This window comes from Lepisosteus platostomus, chromosome 1, assembly GCF_059453375.1.
Source record: "Lepisosteus platostomus isolate fLepPlt1 chromosome 1, fLepPlt1.hap1, whole genome shotgun sequence".
Classification (NCBI taxonomy): Eukaryota; Metazoa; Chordata; class Actinopteri; order Semionotiformes; family Lepisosteidae; genus Lepisosteus; species Lepisosteus platostomus.
Window position 1 is genome coordinate 56,407,002 of NC_142611.1, and position 19,921 is coordinate 56,426,922.

Genomic DNA, 19,921 nt, shown 5'->3' on the forward strand with positions numbered 1-19,921 from the left:
GATCGCAGTTTCATTCAGAAGCATTCAGGCCTATTTTAACATTCTTACTTCAATGGGTTGTGAAGGACTTCTAAAAAGCATGGGAATGCAATTCTGAACACAAATAATGCAAAAAAAAAATCCCTCAGATTATCTATTGAAAGCAGTTTGTTGCTCCTGCTCATGCTGTGACATACAAACTCTGAAGGGCCATGGCGGAGCAAGAAGACTTTACATCACACTAGTGTCTTTAATCTGTCTTTAGCAGATAAGAGCTCACACGTGCTCAGGAACAGGATTTTTTACAAATGTTTTTTACAAAAGCACGTATAATGTGCTCAATAATTAAAATGTATTCAATAGTTTAAAATGTAAGATGCAATCCTCTTTCTGACTTTTAATATCCATTTGAAGTCTTCCATGCATTGTAGAAATCACTGTTTGCACTGGGACATGCATATACAAATCTAGAGTTTCTGTGTGATCACAGGAACCTTTTATCTGAGGACATGTACAATGATGTGGATGTGGATGAGACATACAGTACATTACCCTGCAAGTAGGCTACAATATTCAGTATATAATATCTCAGTTAGTGACAAAGTTGACCACAGTACCATCGCCAGGATCCACAATCTCCACAGTGGCGGCTTCGGGGAACTCCAGTACTGCCATGACAGGATCGGACAGGACAATCTGAAAGGTTTCCGACGTCTCATATTCCTGGTCGGTGAGGATTTTGACTCGCCACGTGGCCGAACTCTGACCAGGGTTAAACTGCACCTGCTTCTGGGCTTTCCCCCTGAAATCCTTGTCCTTCTCTGCAGTGCCATCCTTTGTGCCAATACCTTATTTGACAAAAAAAACATGATCACTGAAAGCAGTTTTACTGAGAATGGAATAAGATCACCGACAGATGAGCGATATTTTTCAGTGCTGAAGGAAGAATTATCCTTCCTTTGTACTGAGGTGTTAAACATAAAAAATATGTAGTTATTTTTAATTCTAGGTGCTTTAGCAGCAGTTTATATAACAGAAATATTAGTGAATAAACTTGCTTAAGAGGATCAGAGCATTAATGTTTTTTTTCTAAAAACAAAGAGACTAAGTGTTACAACGCACTGAGAAGGAATCATATCTCAGGCTGTTAGTGTTAGTAATAATAATTTTATTGTGCACTCAGTAAAGTGGGTCTTCGACCGAAATGGAAAGGATATATGCAGTATATAGTATCTGAAACATAAGAACAATTTAATTTTATCCTAAAGTATGTTTTATTTTTATTTGAAATTGACTAAAGAATTTCAAAGCAGAAACCGGAATGCATGTTTCTTTATAAAGGATTATTTGGTAATGAAGGCCAGTGTGTCAGTTTACCTCCCCGAGGTTAAAATAAAGAACCTTTGTTCTGTAATTTATCTATTTCAAGGACAATATAATTTTAGCACCAATTTCTTCTCTAGGACACATGGCAGGCAGAAGCTCAGCTCTTCAGTAGAATGGTGTGGTTGGGTTGGTGTTCAAGGCTGCCCGCTGGCAGTAAACTGACTCACTTCAAACGAAAGCCTTCAGCCTTTAACACATTAATTCTTCAAGCTGTTTAAATCAACAATTTGATAATTGGGCATTGTTTTATATTATTCTTTGACAGAATTAAGAAATATATATTTTTTGTTCGGTCACCTGTCCAAATGTGAGTTAGGCTCTACCTTGCTAAAATTCTGAAAAAATATATGCTGCTTGAAGAAAAAGGAATTATGTGCTTGAATTTTGCGATTGAAAAATGAACTGTCAGTGCTGATTTTGCTTTGGCTGACCTCTGTAAACTGCATTATCTACTCCTGGAATCAAATGAACTTTTAACTGGTAGAAGCCATCAGGCAAGCAACACACAACTGTGACAAATCAGTTTCTCTGAAGGACAGATATGATAAGAACTTTTAAATGTCCGAGGCCTTGTTGTGGGGCATGCAAGGCGTGCATTGTATATGTACAAGAGTTCGAGACTCTTCGATGAAAGTTTGATTGAGTGTCCCTTTGTCCTTAATCAAGTCTTTAAGGATAAATTCCTATTCAGACACCTGAAGAAAAAACAGCGTAGTGTAGACAACGCCTTGAGTCTGATATTCAAACAATTTAAGTCACTCTTATCTTGCCTCTTTGGATTTTTCATTGTGGGAAGAAGCTGAGACTACTTTTAAATTAGTCCTTTTTTGGTAACAAAAAGGGGGCTGAAGTAGAAAATATTGTCATTTTGTCACCACTCCTACCCAGGGTTAAAATGCTAATATTTATAACACTACTTCATCAATGGCCTTGGGGATTTTTTATGCATTTACTCAGAAATATTTCTTATAGGTACCTTAATATTGTGAGGAGAAGTGAAGGAACATGGGATATTTATTAATGAACACTGTAAATCAAGGGACAAAAACTAGAACTCTTGTACTGACCATCCAACAACTTCCTCCTGCTTTAAGTAGTTTGCATATTTAGTATATTTAGTATACCTGTATATTTAGTAGATTCTGATCTTTATTGTATTCCAAAAAAATAACCATTTCATTTAATTTCACTTGAATTCCAGGGTTGTGCCATTAAAAAAAGGAAATAAACTTGAAAAGATAGGAGCAACGTCCATAACCCATGAAAACACACAAAACAAACAAGAGGAAATAGGAAAGGAAACACTGGAGATCCTGAAGCTGTTTTGTGTAATCCATGCTAATGGACACTCACTGACAAAAGATGTCTCTCCTAAGTATCCTCTGCGTTTCAAGGTAATGTCCAGAAATTTGGAGTCCTCATCCACCAGGTAGAACTCCCTCTCCAAAGAAATCCAAGCCCAGTTGAGTCGGAATGGCTGGTTCTTCAGCTTGTTACCCCCTGTATGGTGAAACAGAAACTCATGGGAAAACATCCAGAGATCTTTTACAACATGAGCATGACCAATACAGTGTTTCAAAGGGCACACTGGTTGTTTTCACGCATCGAGACACTTTTTTTCAATTTAGTTTTTATGTATTTTATAATTCATGAAACAATATAACATGGAAATATATAGAAGAAGATACATTTATATAAGGTCTTAATTCAGGTCGATACTACAGTATGAACAGTACTGTGTGAATGCCAGCACACTAATAAAGAAGTGGCCACCACCGAAACACTGTTTTTTCTTCTTTTTACTTTTCAGCATTACCGTTAACCTCTACTTGATCCATTGCATCTTGGATGCAGTTTCTTAGTTGAACCTCTTCACTAGTGGATCCCAGCCCTGTACCTGAAGGAATGCTGACTACTGGAGCGCTAAATCTCCAGTCTGATTGATTACTTTAATTGATCTGCGTGCTTGTTTAGACTTGTGGTCAACATGTTTGTGCTCCCAGCCCTGAATTTCCAAAATACCAAACTTTCTGGGTATGGTTTCTGTCAACTTTAAGCAGCCTCTCCTCAACTTGGTTTCCTTAATTTTTAATTAAACAGCTCTTAATAAGTGATCACGGATGGGAGTGACCCGGTATTACACTCCAACAGATTTTATTTTTCTTCTGCAGAGGTCCAAGTGCTTACATTTCATGCAACACTACTTTAAGAGAGCAGTTAAAAAAAAAACAGAAACTGGTACAACGTGGATATCAGTTACAAATCCCATGTGTCCATTTAAGAGCTGAAAGCAAATTTAAAAACATATCTTAAATAGAAAAGTGCTCTATGTAATGTTTGACCCTCTAATTTGCCCCTGCTGGGATTTGATCGCAGCTGCCTACAGGTTCAAATTCATATATAGCGCTGCTCCCTAGACATCAGACAACTCTGCTAGGCCAAAAGAGCAGGCCACACATATCTAAAGTGAGTAAACTGTTACAATACATTTTCTTATCCCACTCAAACAGCACATTTTTTAGAACACATCTGATCTCACACAATGATTTTTAACGCAACAAATCTTTTCTCGCAGCATCAACAAACTTGCTTTTGTTTGCTTTTCAGAATTGATTGTTTAGTGAAGCTCAAAGAGCAATTATGTTACTTGCCATTGGAAATACAAATTATTTGTTTCTTTTTTGAGTTTTGATTTTGAAGTTCAAACTGTACAAGGTTTAATTTCCTTGTATTAAGCACCACCCAGGCAGTCATGGGCCGTGTCTGGATGTTTTAAGTGTAACACTTTTCACCTCTGAACCGGAGAATGAGTTCCAGACTAGATGGAAAGAGACTTGAGCTGAGACTTAATGAGTCACATGCTGAAAGAGTTAGGTGGTCTGAGTTTTCTTTAAAAAAAAGCCTGCTACATTACCGTACAGCACTAATAGATCTTAATTCCTGAGCGTCAGTTGTGAGAGGCCTGATGATTAAGAGTGTGAGGGGTGGCTCTAATGGAGGCAGCACAGCCCAGAGAAGTTACAGGTGTCATACTGCTGTCACTAGCCCAGACTGCCTCAGCAGCTTGAGGGAAGGGCTCTGTGCAGGCTCAATTAACTCTGTGGCCCAGAAATGTGGCTGTGTCACCTGGGACCCCAGGAAACTGAACAGTAAGAGGCCCTAGTGATAATCTGCTTACCAAGTTTTTCAAATACTCACTGGAGTCCCTGTAAATAGGAATGAGTTCTTTTAGAAACCCTGCTAAAACTAGACTGAACCCACTGCTGGGGTACTCCTGAATAGTATCTTTATACAGTAGTGCATATACTGTAATTGTTCCGATAAATACAGATTTATATTTTTTGACTAATTTGTAAATATTCATTTTTAAAATGAATGATTAAATTAAGACAACTGAGAACAAATTGTCATTTATTAAACTGATTGGGTTAAGAGGTTGACATCATTATTGTACAGAAAATTAAGCTGTGAAAAGAAAGAACACATAAATAAGGTGTAAATAACATAACATGATGTGGCAATCATAAAAAGGGCAACCATCAGGCAGACATTGTTTAATCATATATAACTGAAAATGTGCACAGATCAAAAGGTGGATACTTTCAGCTTGTGCTCCGAAACAGTAGCTGCTCTTAAGAGGTTCAATTTGATAAAACTACTATACTGTTTATTAATTTGCAAGATGGCACTGAGTAGTGTAATAAATCATGGTAGATAGGAAGCTATGTCCTCAAATATCTGCAGATTAACTTTAATCAGGCGAGCAATTTTTCCAAAATGCTGAGAGGACCAATCAATCAAACTCTAAAAGATAAATATACTGCAGTAAGGCAACATTCACGTTTAGTGCACTCTTGGTTTAGCATTTGATGTCTAAAACCAGAACTGAATTCAGTTTAAAATGATGTTTTAAAGGACATTCATCATTTATTTATCAATAAAGAGCATTTTGAAGTGATGTCTTACTTTGTTCAGTTAAAGAGATAAGAGATAAGAATAGAAGAACATACAGTAAGAAAGGTGACAAATGAAAGGAGGCCATTCAGTCAGTCTGGCCCATTTGGTAGTTAGTAGTTTATTGACCCAAGGATCTCATCCAGTCATTTCTTGAAGGAAGCCAAAGTATCAACCCCACTGCTGAGTAGTTTGTTCCATACTCCCACTGCCCTTTGGGTAAAGAAATACAGCCCTTTCTCAGTTTTAAATGCACTTCCAGATAGTTTCCACTTGTGTCCTCTGGTTCATGTTTCCCTGTACACTTTGAAGAATTTCATTGCATTGACTTTGTCAATGCCGTTGATGATCTAAGTTATTTTTATCAAGTCGCCTCACAGTCATTTCTGTTCAAGACTAAAAAGGCTCAGTTCATTCATCCATGTCAGTATAACAGCATAGATCAAGGTCAGAGCATAGATACAGAGTTTTCCTAATTGCTATCACCAATTTTTGTAAATCACAAGACAGCTGTTAAAGCTACTCTGAACATGTCTGTCACCGTACTATCACATGCCTGTCCAGTTGCTTCAGCATTATATGTCCTGATATTCTTGACACAGTCAATTCCAGCACTAAAGACTAATTGAGATCATTTCAGGTCTTTTCCTATAGCAAAATGACTTCATTCCAGTTTGACAGCACAAGTGCACCCTGACCTTTCTGGCATTTGCCTCTAAATCGGTATGACTTTGAGAATGTTGCCAGGAGAAAGGCCACGCTGATTGGTTTTGCACCAGTAGCTACCAGGACTGGCTGTGCTGGGATTTCCTGACTGCACAGGAGCACAGAACCTGAAGGAAAGAGGTATGCTGGGAGATGTGAAAAGTGTCTAACTCTGTGTCTTCCAGAACTTGAAGGAAGAGGGGTCATAACAGGGAAAAGGCATTTCTGCTGTGTCCTTGAGTGATGTACTTCATTCAGATTGATGAGGAAAAATGCTCTTTAAGAGTACAGAAGCAATTTGCTTTAGATAAAAGTGACAGGAAAACTGATCTAAAATTCTAAAATGTTGTTTAGAAGGATCCTTTTGACAAAACTTATTCAAATATGACACGATTTGTTAATTTCTATGAAACAAAACCAATTAATTGATAGAAAAAAAGTTCTGTAGAAAGCATAAACACACTCTTTTTAATATATCTTCCCCATTGGCACATCTTTGGCACATCTTTTTAGTATTTGTCTGAGGATTTTTGTGCTTTAAGAGTATAGGCGATAAAAAAAGCCCAGAGCATACATACAGTATATACATTTTCAATAGCAGCTATTTTTTGTAACCATATTTACTTTCCAAAATCAGGATATGAACATATTCTGGCTTGTAAATTGACAAATTAATTTTATAAAGTAATTGGTCTTTACAGAAAGCTGACACTCAACGAATGGCATTTTGATTCTGCATATCATATATTGCCACGAAAGTGAGAAAATTGAATATTAACACATGTTTTAGCAACAGTAAATAAAATTCAGTCAGTGATAAACTAATATGATAGAGTGTTCTGAAATGTAAATGCCTAGAAGCCTTATTTTCTCTTAATAGAAACTACCTGCATATTAACATGAGTTTTAAAAATGAGTAGAAGTATGAATTAAATCCACACACTTTGAATTAATCCTATTAATTGCTAAAATGAGGACAATAACCTGTTCATTATCTGACCTTAAGTGAGTGCATTGTTCTTTACATTGAAATTCTGTTTAGTGAACATTTAATATCCTCTCAGCCATGACAGACTCCACAACAAAGGCATGATCCAAAATGATTTGTAATCGCTAGTGGCAGATAAATTTAGGAAATTATATTTAACTATGAGCTGAATGTATACATTCATTGACTGAATGGATCACTAGTTTGGCTTTTTCTGAGCAATAAAGAATATAAAAGCTAAAATCGGAGCTGTCAAATCTATCAAAAAACATTCTCTTCTCTTATGTAGTTTTGATGTTTCCTGTAAAAGCTACATCTGAATTCTGTGCTTTTAACATAAACGTAGTCTTTGTTGAGCTGTTTCTTTTGAAACTTTTTTTTAAAATCATAGCTACTGATTCAGGAGTGATGGACAAAAAAATACATAATTCAGTTATTTATATAGTTTTGCAAGAACCACCTATCATTTACACAGTAGCTCACGTTGATACTCTTTTTCAAATCACACATTTTGAAAAAAGTTCTAGTTTAGTGTGGACTGTCAATGGACACTATCAGCCAGCATCCTGTTCATTCTGTTCACATGAGGCAGAAATAAAACCACCCTGCTGCGTGGATAAAAAGAACATTCAATATTCTTAAAACTGTCGCGGGATATTTCCTTTGGCCCATATTTAAACATACAGCCTAATAATATCTAAGACATAACATGGTCAAGCTACACTTACGAAAACTGGATAACCATAGATCTGATTTGAAATGGATTTTCTAATACATTTCCTCAACTGCATAAGTTACTTTCACAGTCTCTGCATGTCTGCTTGAGTTCTGTAGTACAGCTTCTACTTTTAACCCAGTAAAGTCAATAATTACGCAATGGCAGAGTCCACGGCCTGCTCAACTGAACAGGCCCCATTTACCAAGCGATCTGAAGTAATGAAGTTGAATTTGAAAACAGAGACATCTCAAAGCTTTTAGAGAAAATCCAGATGGAATATTTTTTTCTCTGTGATTTCAGCTCCTCATAATAATGAAATTGCATACGAATGAATTGCTTCCTTTAAAAAAATCTCACTTTATGGAACCTTTTCTGAAAAAATACAAACTTGCAGTGAACCACTTTGTACAGTGTGCAACAAACGAATTCTTCTTTGAAAAAAAAAACATAAACACACAAAAAAGTTACAAAGGAGACAAGGCAATTTGGCTTTGAATAGGCCCCTTCAATCACCTGCTTAAAATGCAAACTTTCACATGGAAATCCAACGACAATTATATTGCTCTTCATTTTTTAGTTTTTAAAGTTACTGTTAACTTTAATGAAGTTGAATTCAATCCACACACTCTCAATTTTACCCTAAAATGAGAACAGGTAATAGCTACAAGTCCAATCTTGAGTGCGTATTGTGTTCTACACATTGAACCTCTGTATCGTGAACATTTAATTTCCTCTCAGCCGTCACAACCACAACAACAAATTCATGATCCAGAACGATTTGTAGTAGCCAGTGGCCAGAAATATTGGGGAAACTACATCTAACTCTGAGCTGAACTCCTAGTTATTTCCAGGTAACCACCATTTATGGCATTCATTTCTCAGTTTACATATTAATTAAATTCATTAATCCCCACTTTGGCTTTCCTTGAGTAACTGATAGCTTTAATCATGAATAGAGAAGCCCATGCACCCTCACTCCCTTTCCCTCAACACTTCTTTGTGGACGTTGAATTGAGTGTTAGCTATATAAGCATAGAGATGGTGGGCTTTCTCCACTATGAGGGGCGGAGCGGTGGCTCTGTGGCTAAGGATCTGCGCCTGTGGCTGGAAGGTTCCCGTGGCCGGCAGAGGAATCCTACTCCGTTGGGCCCCTGAGCAAGACCCTTAACCCCAACTGTTCCAGGGGCGTTGTACAATGGCTGACCCTGTGCTCTGACCCCAAGCTTCTCTCCCTGTGTGTCTGTGTCTCATGAAGAGCAAGTTGGAGTATGCGAAAAGATGAATTCCTAATGCAAGAAATTGTATATGGCCAAAAACGTGATCTTATCTTACTTACTATGGCTGTCACCCACTTTCTTCTCCTTGCTCTAAATTCAGGTCGGCCCTACAAGCACAGAGCAGTAAGCCTAACTGAACATCTAACCATGAAGGAGCTCATATTCCTAACAGCTATGTCTAAAAATACAAGAAGCATCTGTCATGTTTGTCTTTGCCAGCCCAAATTATTTAGGAGGTAATAAGCACAGTTGATTTATATGATCTTTGTCATCTGTTAAAGAGTCAACAGATGATGAATTGAAGCAGTAGGGTACCAGCAGTGGTACCAATACATATTTTAGAATAAAACCTCTTTGTTTTCAATTTAGAATGTGTTGATGCAAACACAGCATCAAGGTAAAGACTTTAAGTTCATTATTCTACCCGTCTTTTTGTGGCTCTATTTATTTACAATGTCCATAGTAAAGTATGTTTGCTAAAATTGTGAACAACCCACTGCAGTGATTTGTAAACTGGCAATTCTGAGAATTAATATGAATATAAATGAATATTAATTCATAACAATCTGCAAACAAAAATTGATCATGAATTTGAAATCAAATGACAATCAATAAATTAGTTAATTCTTATGAAACAAAGATCATAAGAAAAGTTACAATCAAGAGGTTGGTACATCAAGAGGCCTCAAGCCTGTTTTGTGGTTAGTAGCCATTCATTCCAAGGTTGTCATGCAGCATCTTAAAAAAGCAAGGGTCCTGACAATATCTGGGTAGCCTGTTCCACAGTCCGATAACCTTTTATGTAGAGAAGTGCCTGTTGTTGTCAGTTTTAAATGCACTGCTGTGTAATTTCTAGTTGTTACCTTTGTTTTTTTCACTGCTGTTTTAGAAGAAACCTTTAAGGATTTTGAATACTTTAACTATGTCCCCTTGCATTCTTCTCTGTCAAAGACATTCCTTTCAGCCTGGACTGTACTGGACTGGGCTGAATCAAATGTATCTGATTGTTTTTATCTGGACTAAGTCTAGAAAAGCAATATCGGTATATTTCTATAATGTGGTGACAAAAACTGTACACAACAAACTAAATTGGGTTACTAGTGCATGGTACAATTTCAAAGCAACATTCTGTGTCTTAACTTTACATTTCAACTTGATAATCTTCTAGATTATTTTTATAAAGTGGCTTCAGGCAACAAAATGTTTAAAAATGTTGAGCATAAAACAAATAAAACAATGCAAAGAAAATAAATATAAGATTATATACAGCAATAAATGAAAAACAGATCAAGCAGTAAAAAATAGGGCATACGATGAGGCTCTCAGTGATCAGTGTATTGTAGATCACTGACATTTTGGAGGGACCTTTATCCCTTATATTCTTAGGAACATTCCAGCACATTTTAGGTGCAAAACAAGACAAGGTGTGGTCATTAAAGGATTGCCTTTTAGCTATACAAATGTACTGCAGGACAGGCCTGAGTCTAGTTGTCAAAGACTGTGGACATTGTACAGTGAGTATAGATCACTGACATAATTTGAAGCTAGACCATTCAGAGCCATAAATGTTAGCAGCAGAGTTTTGAATTTAACACTGGGAGATGATCAAACTAATGTTGAAAAGAGAATATGTTTGCACCTTTTATTTTTAGTCAAAAGCTGGGACAACGATATGTAAACATCTGGCAACTTATCAAGCCATTTTAAACGGCAATGAGTAAAGCCTTGTATAGTCTATTTAAGAAAATAAATCAGAAGTGAGTTTTTGACATCGCTCTGGGAGATACAAAAATGGATACGTGTGACATGACAGGTGAAAGAGTAGCATCTTAGTGAGCACTATGAAATTGCTCTTCAAAAGCCAGGCAAGGGCCAAAAATAACAACAATAACTGTTGCATCTGTACAAAGTCAGAACTCATTCCCAACAATGATCCATTAACAATCTTAACTTTGGCCCTCTTAAGTATGCAGCTGTATTTGTTTTATCCCCTTGTATTTTTTTTATTTGGGTTGTAGGCATTTTATTTTGTATGTGTGTTTAGGGGGGCATGATGTTGTGGTTTCCGGCACTGTGAAGAAAAAGATGTAAGATGTATGGCTAAGTTCAAAGTTCTTGGGCAGAGGGCCCACTGTGTAGCAGACGTCAAGTATTGTTAACTGGAAACAGGGAGGACGGGGCCATCAAAGGAACACAGCTCTGACAAAGAGCTTCCTCTGTTCAAGAATCTGGGGTAGTCAAAAAGCTTTAGGTTTCATTAGTGTCATCCTCTCCTGTCTGAGGGATGGATAATAGCATTTCATTGTTCCGGGTACTGATCACAGAAAAAAAAGGTTTAGTGAGATAAAGTTAATCTGATATCTGTCCACTTCTGAAGCACATGTTTCTGAAACACTTATACAAAAGATGCATTTAATTATTAGGGATTATGTGTCAAAAAGAACGTGAAGCTGAATAAAGAAAAAAATATTTGGCGGGCTGTTCATGCAAACTACAGTAAAACGTAATGCCTGGCACAATGAGAAAAAGTAGAGACAAAAGTGACACTGCTGTACCCAAAAAACCCATTGAAAATGACCATTTCAGAACACACTTCTGGAAAGATTGTCTAGTTTAGAATTAGGTTTGATGTATTATCACATTTTATTTTTCTTTGTGCTGAGAAAAGGTCACTATAAATCTCACTGTAAATTTTCACCAAAGAGGAATACAAATTTAAACTGAAAATATTTATTTACTTCACATTATTCTAATTAACTGCAATCTACAGATATCTGTTTATATTTTCTCCTTTGTGAGTTTCTGCTAACTGTTAACTATTTGTTTGACTATCTTAGCAACAAAATGATGTTAAGCGTAGCTGCAAAGTTAACTTGAGAGAATTGGTACAGTAAAACAATGGCAAACAATTTCTTACATTTGCATACTTTTTTTGCCTGGTTAGTTTCATTATACTTTATTTTTTCACATTTTTATAATGATAGCATTATAAACGATTTTGTTTAGGCTCTGCACTTATGTGAGTTTCTAAACTATTGTAGTTTTATCTTTAATAGTTAGTGTACTAAAACCAACCAACAGCATGAATTTAAACTTAGCACACTGCAAATAATGAATTTAGTAATCTGACAAAATGTTATGCATATCTGCAGTTAGAAAATGAGTAGAAGAAAGTATTTCACAACCTTTTTTGTACGAAATGTATTCATTGCACAAATCTCAAAGTATCAGAATACCAAAGCGGATAAGGTGATGAAAAGTTTTCCTTTTTTATTTTGGAAACCTGATACTTTAATGTGTAACTAAACAGTTGCATTGTGATGTACATGTGGAGTTACCTAAAGAAAATATTTAGTTATTCGTTCATCAGTTCTAAAGAACAGTCTAAATCATTCCTGCTTTACTAGAAACCCAGACTGTTGTGGGGAAATGAAAAAGATACTGACACCCGGAATATTGGCTTAACCGTGACACCTCCCAGTTTCTGTACATGTATGAAACAAAACAGCAAACAAATATTATCTTTCAAGACTAATGAATGTGTTTAACTGTGGTAGGTTGCAAGAAATGATGCATCAGGAGCTCATTGTTATTACAATGCAATGTCCTCAAAAGTTCGAGTGTGATTATCTGACCTGCTTCACTCTTCTGAGGGGGTTTATTGAATAGTTTTATGACGCTCTGTGAGTGGCAGGTGTGGCTTGGCAAAGGCTCCTCTCGCAAAGACAATGAAGGTCAATTTAATCCGCTGGTTGCCAGTTTGTGCTCAGTGCGTAGGAAGGTTTGGCATTGAATCACTTTCTTTAAATCTAGACCCACACCAGAATTCCGAAGCCCCCTGAATGACAGCTGTACCTTTCTCAAGAAAAAGCCCTCTTTAACTTCTTTGTTCTTCTGAGTGCGAGCCATCGAAAGGACAGCAGGGGTGGCGAGTGTCTATCTGGGTGGCCCACGAAGCAAGAACAGGTGCCATGGCGATGGGTTCCATTCAAAAGTGTTATGGAATGTTTTTATTTAATGCCTTTGAAGGACATGAAAGACTACATGTCTTTTCTCATGCCTTCCTTCTGTTCGGAAAAGATTTGCTCCCCATCTTCTAACTGTGAAGTAATTCAAACAGAAACAATTTTTTAACAAGTCCTTAAAAACCCTGAAAAAGGGTTTATGCCCTTTTCCTGTTTCAAGTATCCTTTGCCCAACTCTACTACACAGAGCTTCAGAGGAGGAGCTTCGCTGAATCAAAGCAGGGAGTCACGCGTATAGCAATCTGTACGGACAGAGGATCAGATGCCAATATAGTATCTACCGAGTATGCATACATTAAGGCAATCATAACACATTAGTTCCCATAAGGAAGCTAAACATAAAAACTATTAAACTAACTAAATTAAGATTATTTCAACAATACCACAAAACCTACTTGGTCCACCTAAATGTCTTTTGGAAAGAGAATTTTAAAACGGAATTGAAAATACCAGGTGAGCCCTGTTCCCTGAAAATCCAGGCAATGCCCCTAGAGAACTGCAGGAGTTCAGAAGAGGAGGTGCCCACCTGGCTGGAGGGAATGAATCTGATAGCAAGAGTTTGCAGGACCTACAAAAAGTAAGTTGCGAGCAACAGGAGCTGTATTAGCCTACCAGCAATCAAAGCAGCTTTGCTGTTTGTACTCTGGGACAGCAAAAGCTCTCAAAGGTCCCGGGGGCAAAGCAGTTTAATCTTCACGTGGTTGTTGTGGACTTGAACAACTGAGCTGAGCAGAGGAATAAAATGAGGAGCAGAAAATAGGTGGATAACAAATGGACATCCCCACTTCAAATAAATACTAAAAGAGAACAAACAGTGACTTGGCAAAGTTTAAATTGCATATTTATGGAAGCAATAATGTTAAGAAAACAGGAAGCAAGCATATGTGGGTGAATTGGGAGCACATAATTGATGTTCAAGTTGTTCCTTGGTTGGCAGTTTAATACAATTTCAGGAATAGACACTGAACCTAACAGAAATTAGAACTGGGTTAAAATATTGCATGTCATTATCACAAGCTGTATGTGATGCTGCCACTGAATCACGTAGTAATAGGATATGAAATACTAATATTTATCCTCTCTGTTGAAGGTTGAAGGAAGGATATTACTTAAAATATCATTTACATTAGTTCTTGGAATGTCAACCTCTAAGTTATATATTATACTTTCATTACTTAAAGAATTAACTGTACTGTTTTAACTGTATATATTATTTTTAGTTAGACAATATTAAAAAAAATTCTAATGTTGTTACTTGATTTATTCTAAGAGGTTGATTATGTGGGCCAATATGTCAAGTAAGCAAGTCCTACATTTTTCTGGACTATTTCCAGACCCCCCAGGATGCAACCGCCCTTAAAATTACTTGCACAGTTGCTGGTCTTGGATTAGTAACTTTACTGTCTACAGATCGAGGAAATTTACCACCGTCTTTTTTATAGCCTAACAAGACGTTTGCCAAGATTCAACAGATGACATACTGTACACACTAGCACTTCAATTGAGACATCAACATATTTACATTTCGTGTCTTCAAAAAATTGCACACCTTTTCTGTTATGTGCAGACAAACATTAAACTGTTAAATGTACAAAAGTTTAGCCAACCTTACATGTTTTTAATTAAATAAAAAAAAACAAAATGCTACATTCCATAAATTGGTCCGGTAATTCTTAAGTATAACAATGGTAGAAGGATTTTACAGGTTAGATTGTAGACCCACCGAAGAGTATAAAATTGAGTACTAAGATCCAAACATGTAATACGCATCATATTTGTCACTAGGCGAGTACACACCATGATAGTATCCCATCAGCCAGTGATGGCAGTCTTCACTTAAAGCTTTAGCCATTATCTGAGTGCAGCAATGTCATTTTGTAGAGGGTGAGGGGGGTAAAGTGCTTTCTTTGTAGACCAATTAAAAAAGCTAAGAGCAAGTGCTGTGTGCTCTTTGGGAAAGGAAGGAAACAAAGATTAATAAAGGGATGAAAAGTCTGATGGCAGCTGCCTGCCATGTCAAAAAGCATTTGTATGTAGCCTGTGGCAGCAACTAAAAACTGAGCCACCATTATGTCACCAGCCAGCCAGGAATGGAAACTTAGAGGGAAATTTGGGGTTGGCAAACATCTGTTTGGAAAACATAGGAGGGTGGATGACAGAAGGAGAATAATATGATGTCCAAACATAGGTCACAATCTTAATGTCTTCAAAATGCTCTTGTACGTTTTCTTATAAGAAAATTAAACAGAACTTGAATACACAAGATCATTTTATGGGCCATATACAATTTCTTATATCAGCAATTTGTCTTTTTGCATACCCCAACTTGCTCTCCATGAGACACATAGAGAGGGAGAGAAGCTTGGGGTCAGAGCACAGGGTCAGCCATTTATGCAGCACCCCTGGAGCAGCTGGGGTTAAGGGCCTTGCTCAGGGGACCAATGGAGTAGGATTCCTCTGCAGGCTGCAGGATACAAACCGGCAACCTTCCAGCCACAGGCGCAGATCCTTAGCCACAGAGCCACCACACCACCCAACATGCTTCTAATAACCATACTAACATTTTGCCTCTAAACTGCCATAGAAGAGCCTTTAGGACTATTAATTGTAAGAAATACACATTACCTAGTAATATTGCCCTGTTATCCAGATGTTGAGAAAACGTACACATTGCTCCCAGGCTTTAGGTGACAGTCTGCAAACAGCACAAGCTGAACCAACACCAGCTTCGAAGCCTTTGGGCATATCTCAAATTGTATCTCAGAATCCCCAAAATCCCACGCCCTATGGCCAGCTGGCCCCTCCCGGTTGCTCACTTTCTAAAAAAACCTTGGGGTAGAAGAAGACTCCCCCAACAGGAAGGATTTTTTTGTGGTGAGCTACTCCGAGCTCATTAAGGCTATTGGCAAAGCACTTTGCTGAACCCATCCAGCTACTGAACATTTCCTCATGTTAGTGTACTCCTGACTTTCTATTCTTTACAAGATAGGTAATTTGCATTAATTACTTAAAGGGGACATCTGGTGCATTAAAAAAACAAACATAAACTATACCAACTATTCCAAACTAGTGTTTGGAACATAATAGGTCATTTCATATTCACGGTATCCACCAAAACATCTCCATAGTTGCACACTACAGCACCGAAAGTCATCCAGGAGAGTTGCATGTGTCTGCAAGGACAACAGTACCAGTGCTGGTTCAACTGAACCACAACTTTATTACATCCCTCAGGAGGCTGCGCAGAGAAGACTGATTTCTCCTTGAAGGAGAAGATTGTTTGGAGCATGTAACATTACAGTATGTATAATACTTTGTGACATTCGGCAAAGTTTATGTTTGATTTTTGGATCAAGCATAACTGTATTCCCCCTATAAACACATCAGAGAAAATATTTTAGTAAAAGAGAAAAACAAAACACCACAAATCTTCCAATGTGAAACACAATGCAGTACTGATAGGCCATGTTGCTCCTACAAAATCATTTGACTAAGAAAAGTTAAATTCTAAAAAATTACTACCTAAGTTTCCCTTAGTACCCAAGTACACAGCTTACAAGAAAGTCCAAGGGACTCCTTGTTCGATGATCTGGTATTAATATCTACGCTCATTTGTTCACCTTATTGCTATGTACTGTAAATTTACTCTTGACTGTTTTGAGTTCGCTCACATTGCAGGAAGAGTGATCACTTCAGCAGGTCACAAGTCATAAGTGGATGAGCATTCTGGACCATTTAAAACACCCTCCACTCATTATGGCTCACTGTGTGTTGCGTTGCGTCTGAGAAATTTGGATGTATAGCGACTGCTATAAACGGCCTGAAGAGAAATGATCCTTCGGGAGCAGCAGGAGCAGCCTCAGTGACAGCTCCCTGAGTGGCAAAGAAGTGCTTTGCCATCTGGGGATGATAAGAATAACCTGAGCCCATTTATCATGGCCTTCATGCACTCCAGTCCAATAAATCTTCACATTGTCAGGGAAGGCAGATATCTAGCTGGAGACTTACGCACAGTCACAGCGAGGGACTGCCGCTGCAGGCAAGGCGCAGCAGCAGAGGACAGTAAATCCTCTGCCTGTCGCTGACATGACTGAAGGGTAAGATCCGTAACACGGCAAGGAACCGGTCAAGTACACAGAGTGTCTGTGTCTATCTCTCTGTCAAAAAAGAAAGTGCCCCACTTCCAGCCTGAGTCAAAGCAGAACACGGTTTTAAACCCTAATTTGCATGCAGGTGAGAAGAAGCGCCGATAAAAAAAACGAGTTTTTTCAATATGTTGCTTCTGCTGTGGATGGATGACTGGTAGCTTCTCCTCAAATGTCATTTTACACAGGGTTGCTGTGATAACTTGGCCTGCTTTCTTAGTTTCTTCAAAGTATTACTGCAGATGTAATTATTATTTCATGGTCAATGCAAGTTTTATTTCGTACTTCTGGGACAGGTTTTATAATTAATGCTAGTAAACAGATGGGTAAGAGGAGGACTTCCCTACTGTTGTATTGCGTTTTTCACTCACCCAGGGCTGGCTGAGAATTAGTATAACTATAAAGCAAAAGGACTTATGTTTCTTCGATATTCCTATATTATCTAAATAAATCTGAGATTTAGCAGTTTCTCAAGAATATAGTTGTAGATTTACTGAAGCAAGCTTGTATACAAATTGATTTATTTTCATGTAAAGGATTACCAAAAACTTTAAATTTTTTAAAAACTCTTCTACAAGCAAAATCTGACTTCATATTTTATACTCTACTCTATATCTATATCAGTTGTCCTCATAAATTGTCCATCTTTTAAAAAATAAGGTCAAAATTATTTGTGGGCTGAAATCCCCTCAGTGGTAGAGCAGCATATCTATCTTTGCCTCGTTTTAGTTACATTTCATATTAATCCCATTCAACCTGTCTCTTTTGCATATACAGTAACTGCACAGGATAATGTTGATTACCCTGTATGAATTGTTTTAGGGGTTAACACTGCAATTTACCAAAGTATATCAAGGAACATAATGGCTGACCTTCCATGGTTTTGTGCTCTTTATTTTAAAAATTTAGTTTAGATGCAGATTCAAACAGCATTCAATGAATTCAATTTTTAATAAAAAGCAAACAGCTTTTCCAAAGAGAGGAATTCCCTCTTCCTGACCTCAGCTTCCAGACATTATACTTGGCTATTTCCCAGGATTCTACGGATAATTGTTTACTCTTACTATGAACCTCAGATCTTAAGCTACTTCAGTCAGATCTCATGTTAAAGCAATGTCAGTTTCTGGTCTTATCATGGGTGGCCATCTCGTAAAATAATCAGCTTACTTTTGAAACATTAAGCCCTTAACTACGTGGATTTTTAATGACTAATAAAAAAAAGACTTTTCAGAACACAACAGCAAACTCTTGAAACTTAAGACTGCCTATGGTGTGGCTTCGCAAGTAAAGACACTGTATAGTAATGCTATACCAAACGAATGTGTGATAAAAATAAGTACAACCCTTTTACTCCATAATAATACATTTTTGAAGTGAGATGGGGGTGACAGGCTTTGAACACTGCCAAATATAATGCCGAATAATTTGCATGGAGATCTTACTTAACACATACAGGGTTGCTGTTCATATAAATATCTATTCTGCACACCAACTTCAAGTGCTTAGGTTATCAGCCAATCTCTGATTGTCTTGTATATTGTAGGAGCACCGCCTCTTTTGAAACAGGATCTTTTTGAAGTCTGGATTAGTTCTCTCACACCTGTCCCCTATATCAGTCTCTAATGTAGGGTTTCCCTTTTCCAAAAGTGTTCTGCATGGTTCTTGGCCAAGGATTCTCTTGAAGGCAGAGAGAAGTCTGTGATAGGGCTAGCCAGAAGTGTTTAAAATCCTTTAATAAACTCAATCTAGCAGACTGCTTCAACAGTGAGCTACTGTAGCACCTGAGGGCAACTGGGAACTAGGAGAGAGTACAAATCAGAAAGCAGCTCTTTACACGAAGGGCTGTGGAGTTGTGGAACATACTGCTGAGCCAAGCGATAAAGCCAGTTCCCAAAGATCTTTTAAGAAACACCTGGATAAGACCCTTGAAACAAACTACTAGAAATTAAAGGAGCAAAGTGAAAGGCCTTCACCCGTTTGACACCTTTTGTACGGTCTCAGGATGTGTGTAAAATTTGGCCCCTGCTTCGTCTGTCTTAAATAAGCTGGAAATGTGTTTATGTCAGGGCAAGTGGCTCATGGGGGGAAACCTAGTGGTTTTTAACTTTATAACAAACAAAATGCAGAGTAAACTGCCACTCAAACCTCCACAAAAAAATCAATCAAGTGGGATTATCAGAAACCACAAAGGCTTACAGAAGCTTTTCCAAAAGTACAAAGACCTATTTTTAACTATTGTGAAAACCGAAATCCTAAATTACAGTTTCAGTAAGTTTTTTCTTTCAATGTAATGAAAACCAGATTGAGACAATTATTTATTCCCTTTCCTTATCCGTACTATGAACTACAGCTCAGATGGACCCTGAACTAGATCCAGGTTTCTTCTGCTTCACATTCTGTGCAACTGCACTTTTTTTAGTAACAGGAACAAGAAGGTACTTTGAGGCCAAACCTAAGTAAAACACTATGTTTTGCAAATGTGTTCTAAACTTTAAATATTAGAGAGATATTTGGTAAAACAAAATTTGAGAAATAAAAAGTCACTCAAAAAGAAAGTACAGTGAACTTTAAGCATTTTGAAGCAGACAAAGGAATGGATGAGACAGCACCATATAGTAAATGTCAGCATTCAGTCCACTTTGTCTTGTCTTGTTCTGTAGTTTGTAGAAACAAAACATCTACAAAATGTAGTTGCATTATTGGCGGGTTTAAAATGCAACTGCATGCTTTCACACATGGGAGAA

The 19,921-nt window shown here is 37.4% G+C and overlaps 1 protein-coding gene across 1 annotated transcript in view; it reads right to left on the reverse strand.

Moving 5' to 3' along the window:
• Window positions 1–19,921, reverse strand: part of frem3 (Fras1 related extracellular matrix 3) — a 67,521-nt gene that overhangs the window by 32,308 nt on the left and 15,292 nt on the right. The window contains exons 3-4 of the mRNA XM_088633116.1: window positions 2,719–2,865; window positions 597–827 (exon numbers count right to left, since the gene is read on the reverse strand). Coding sequence (XP_088489242.1) covers window positions 597–827; window positions 2,719–2,865 — 378 coding nt within the window. The remainder of the gene's footprint in view (window positions 1–596; window positions 828–2,718; window positions 2,866–19,921) is intronic.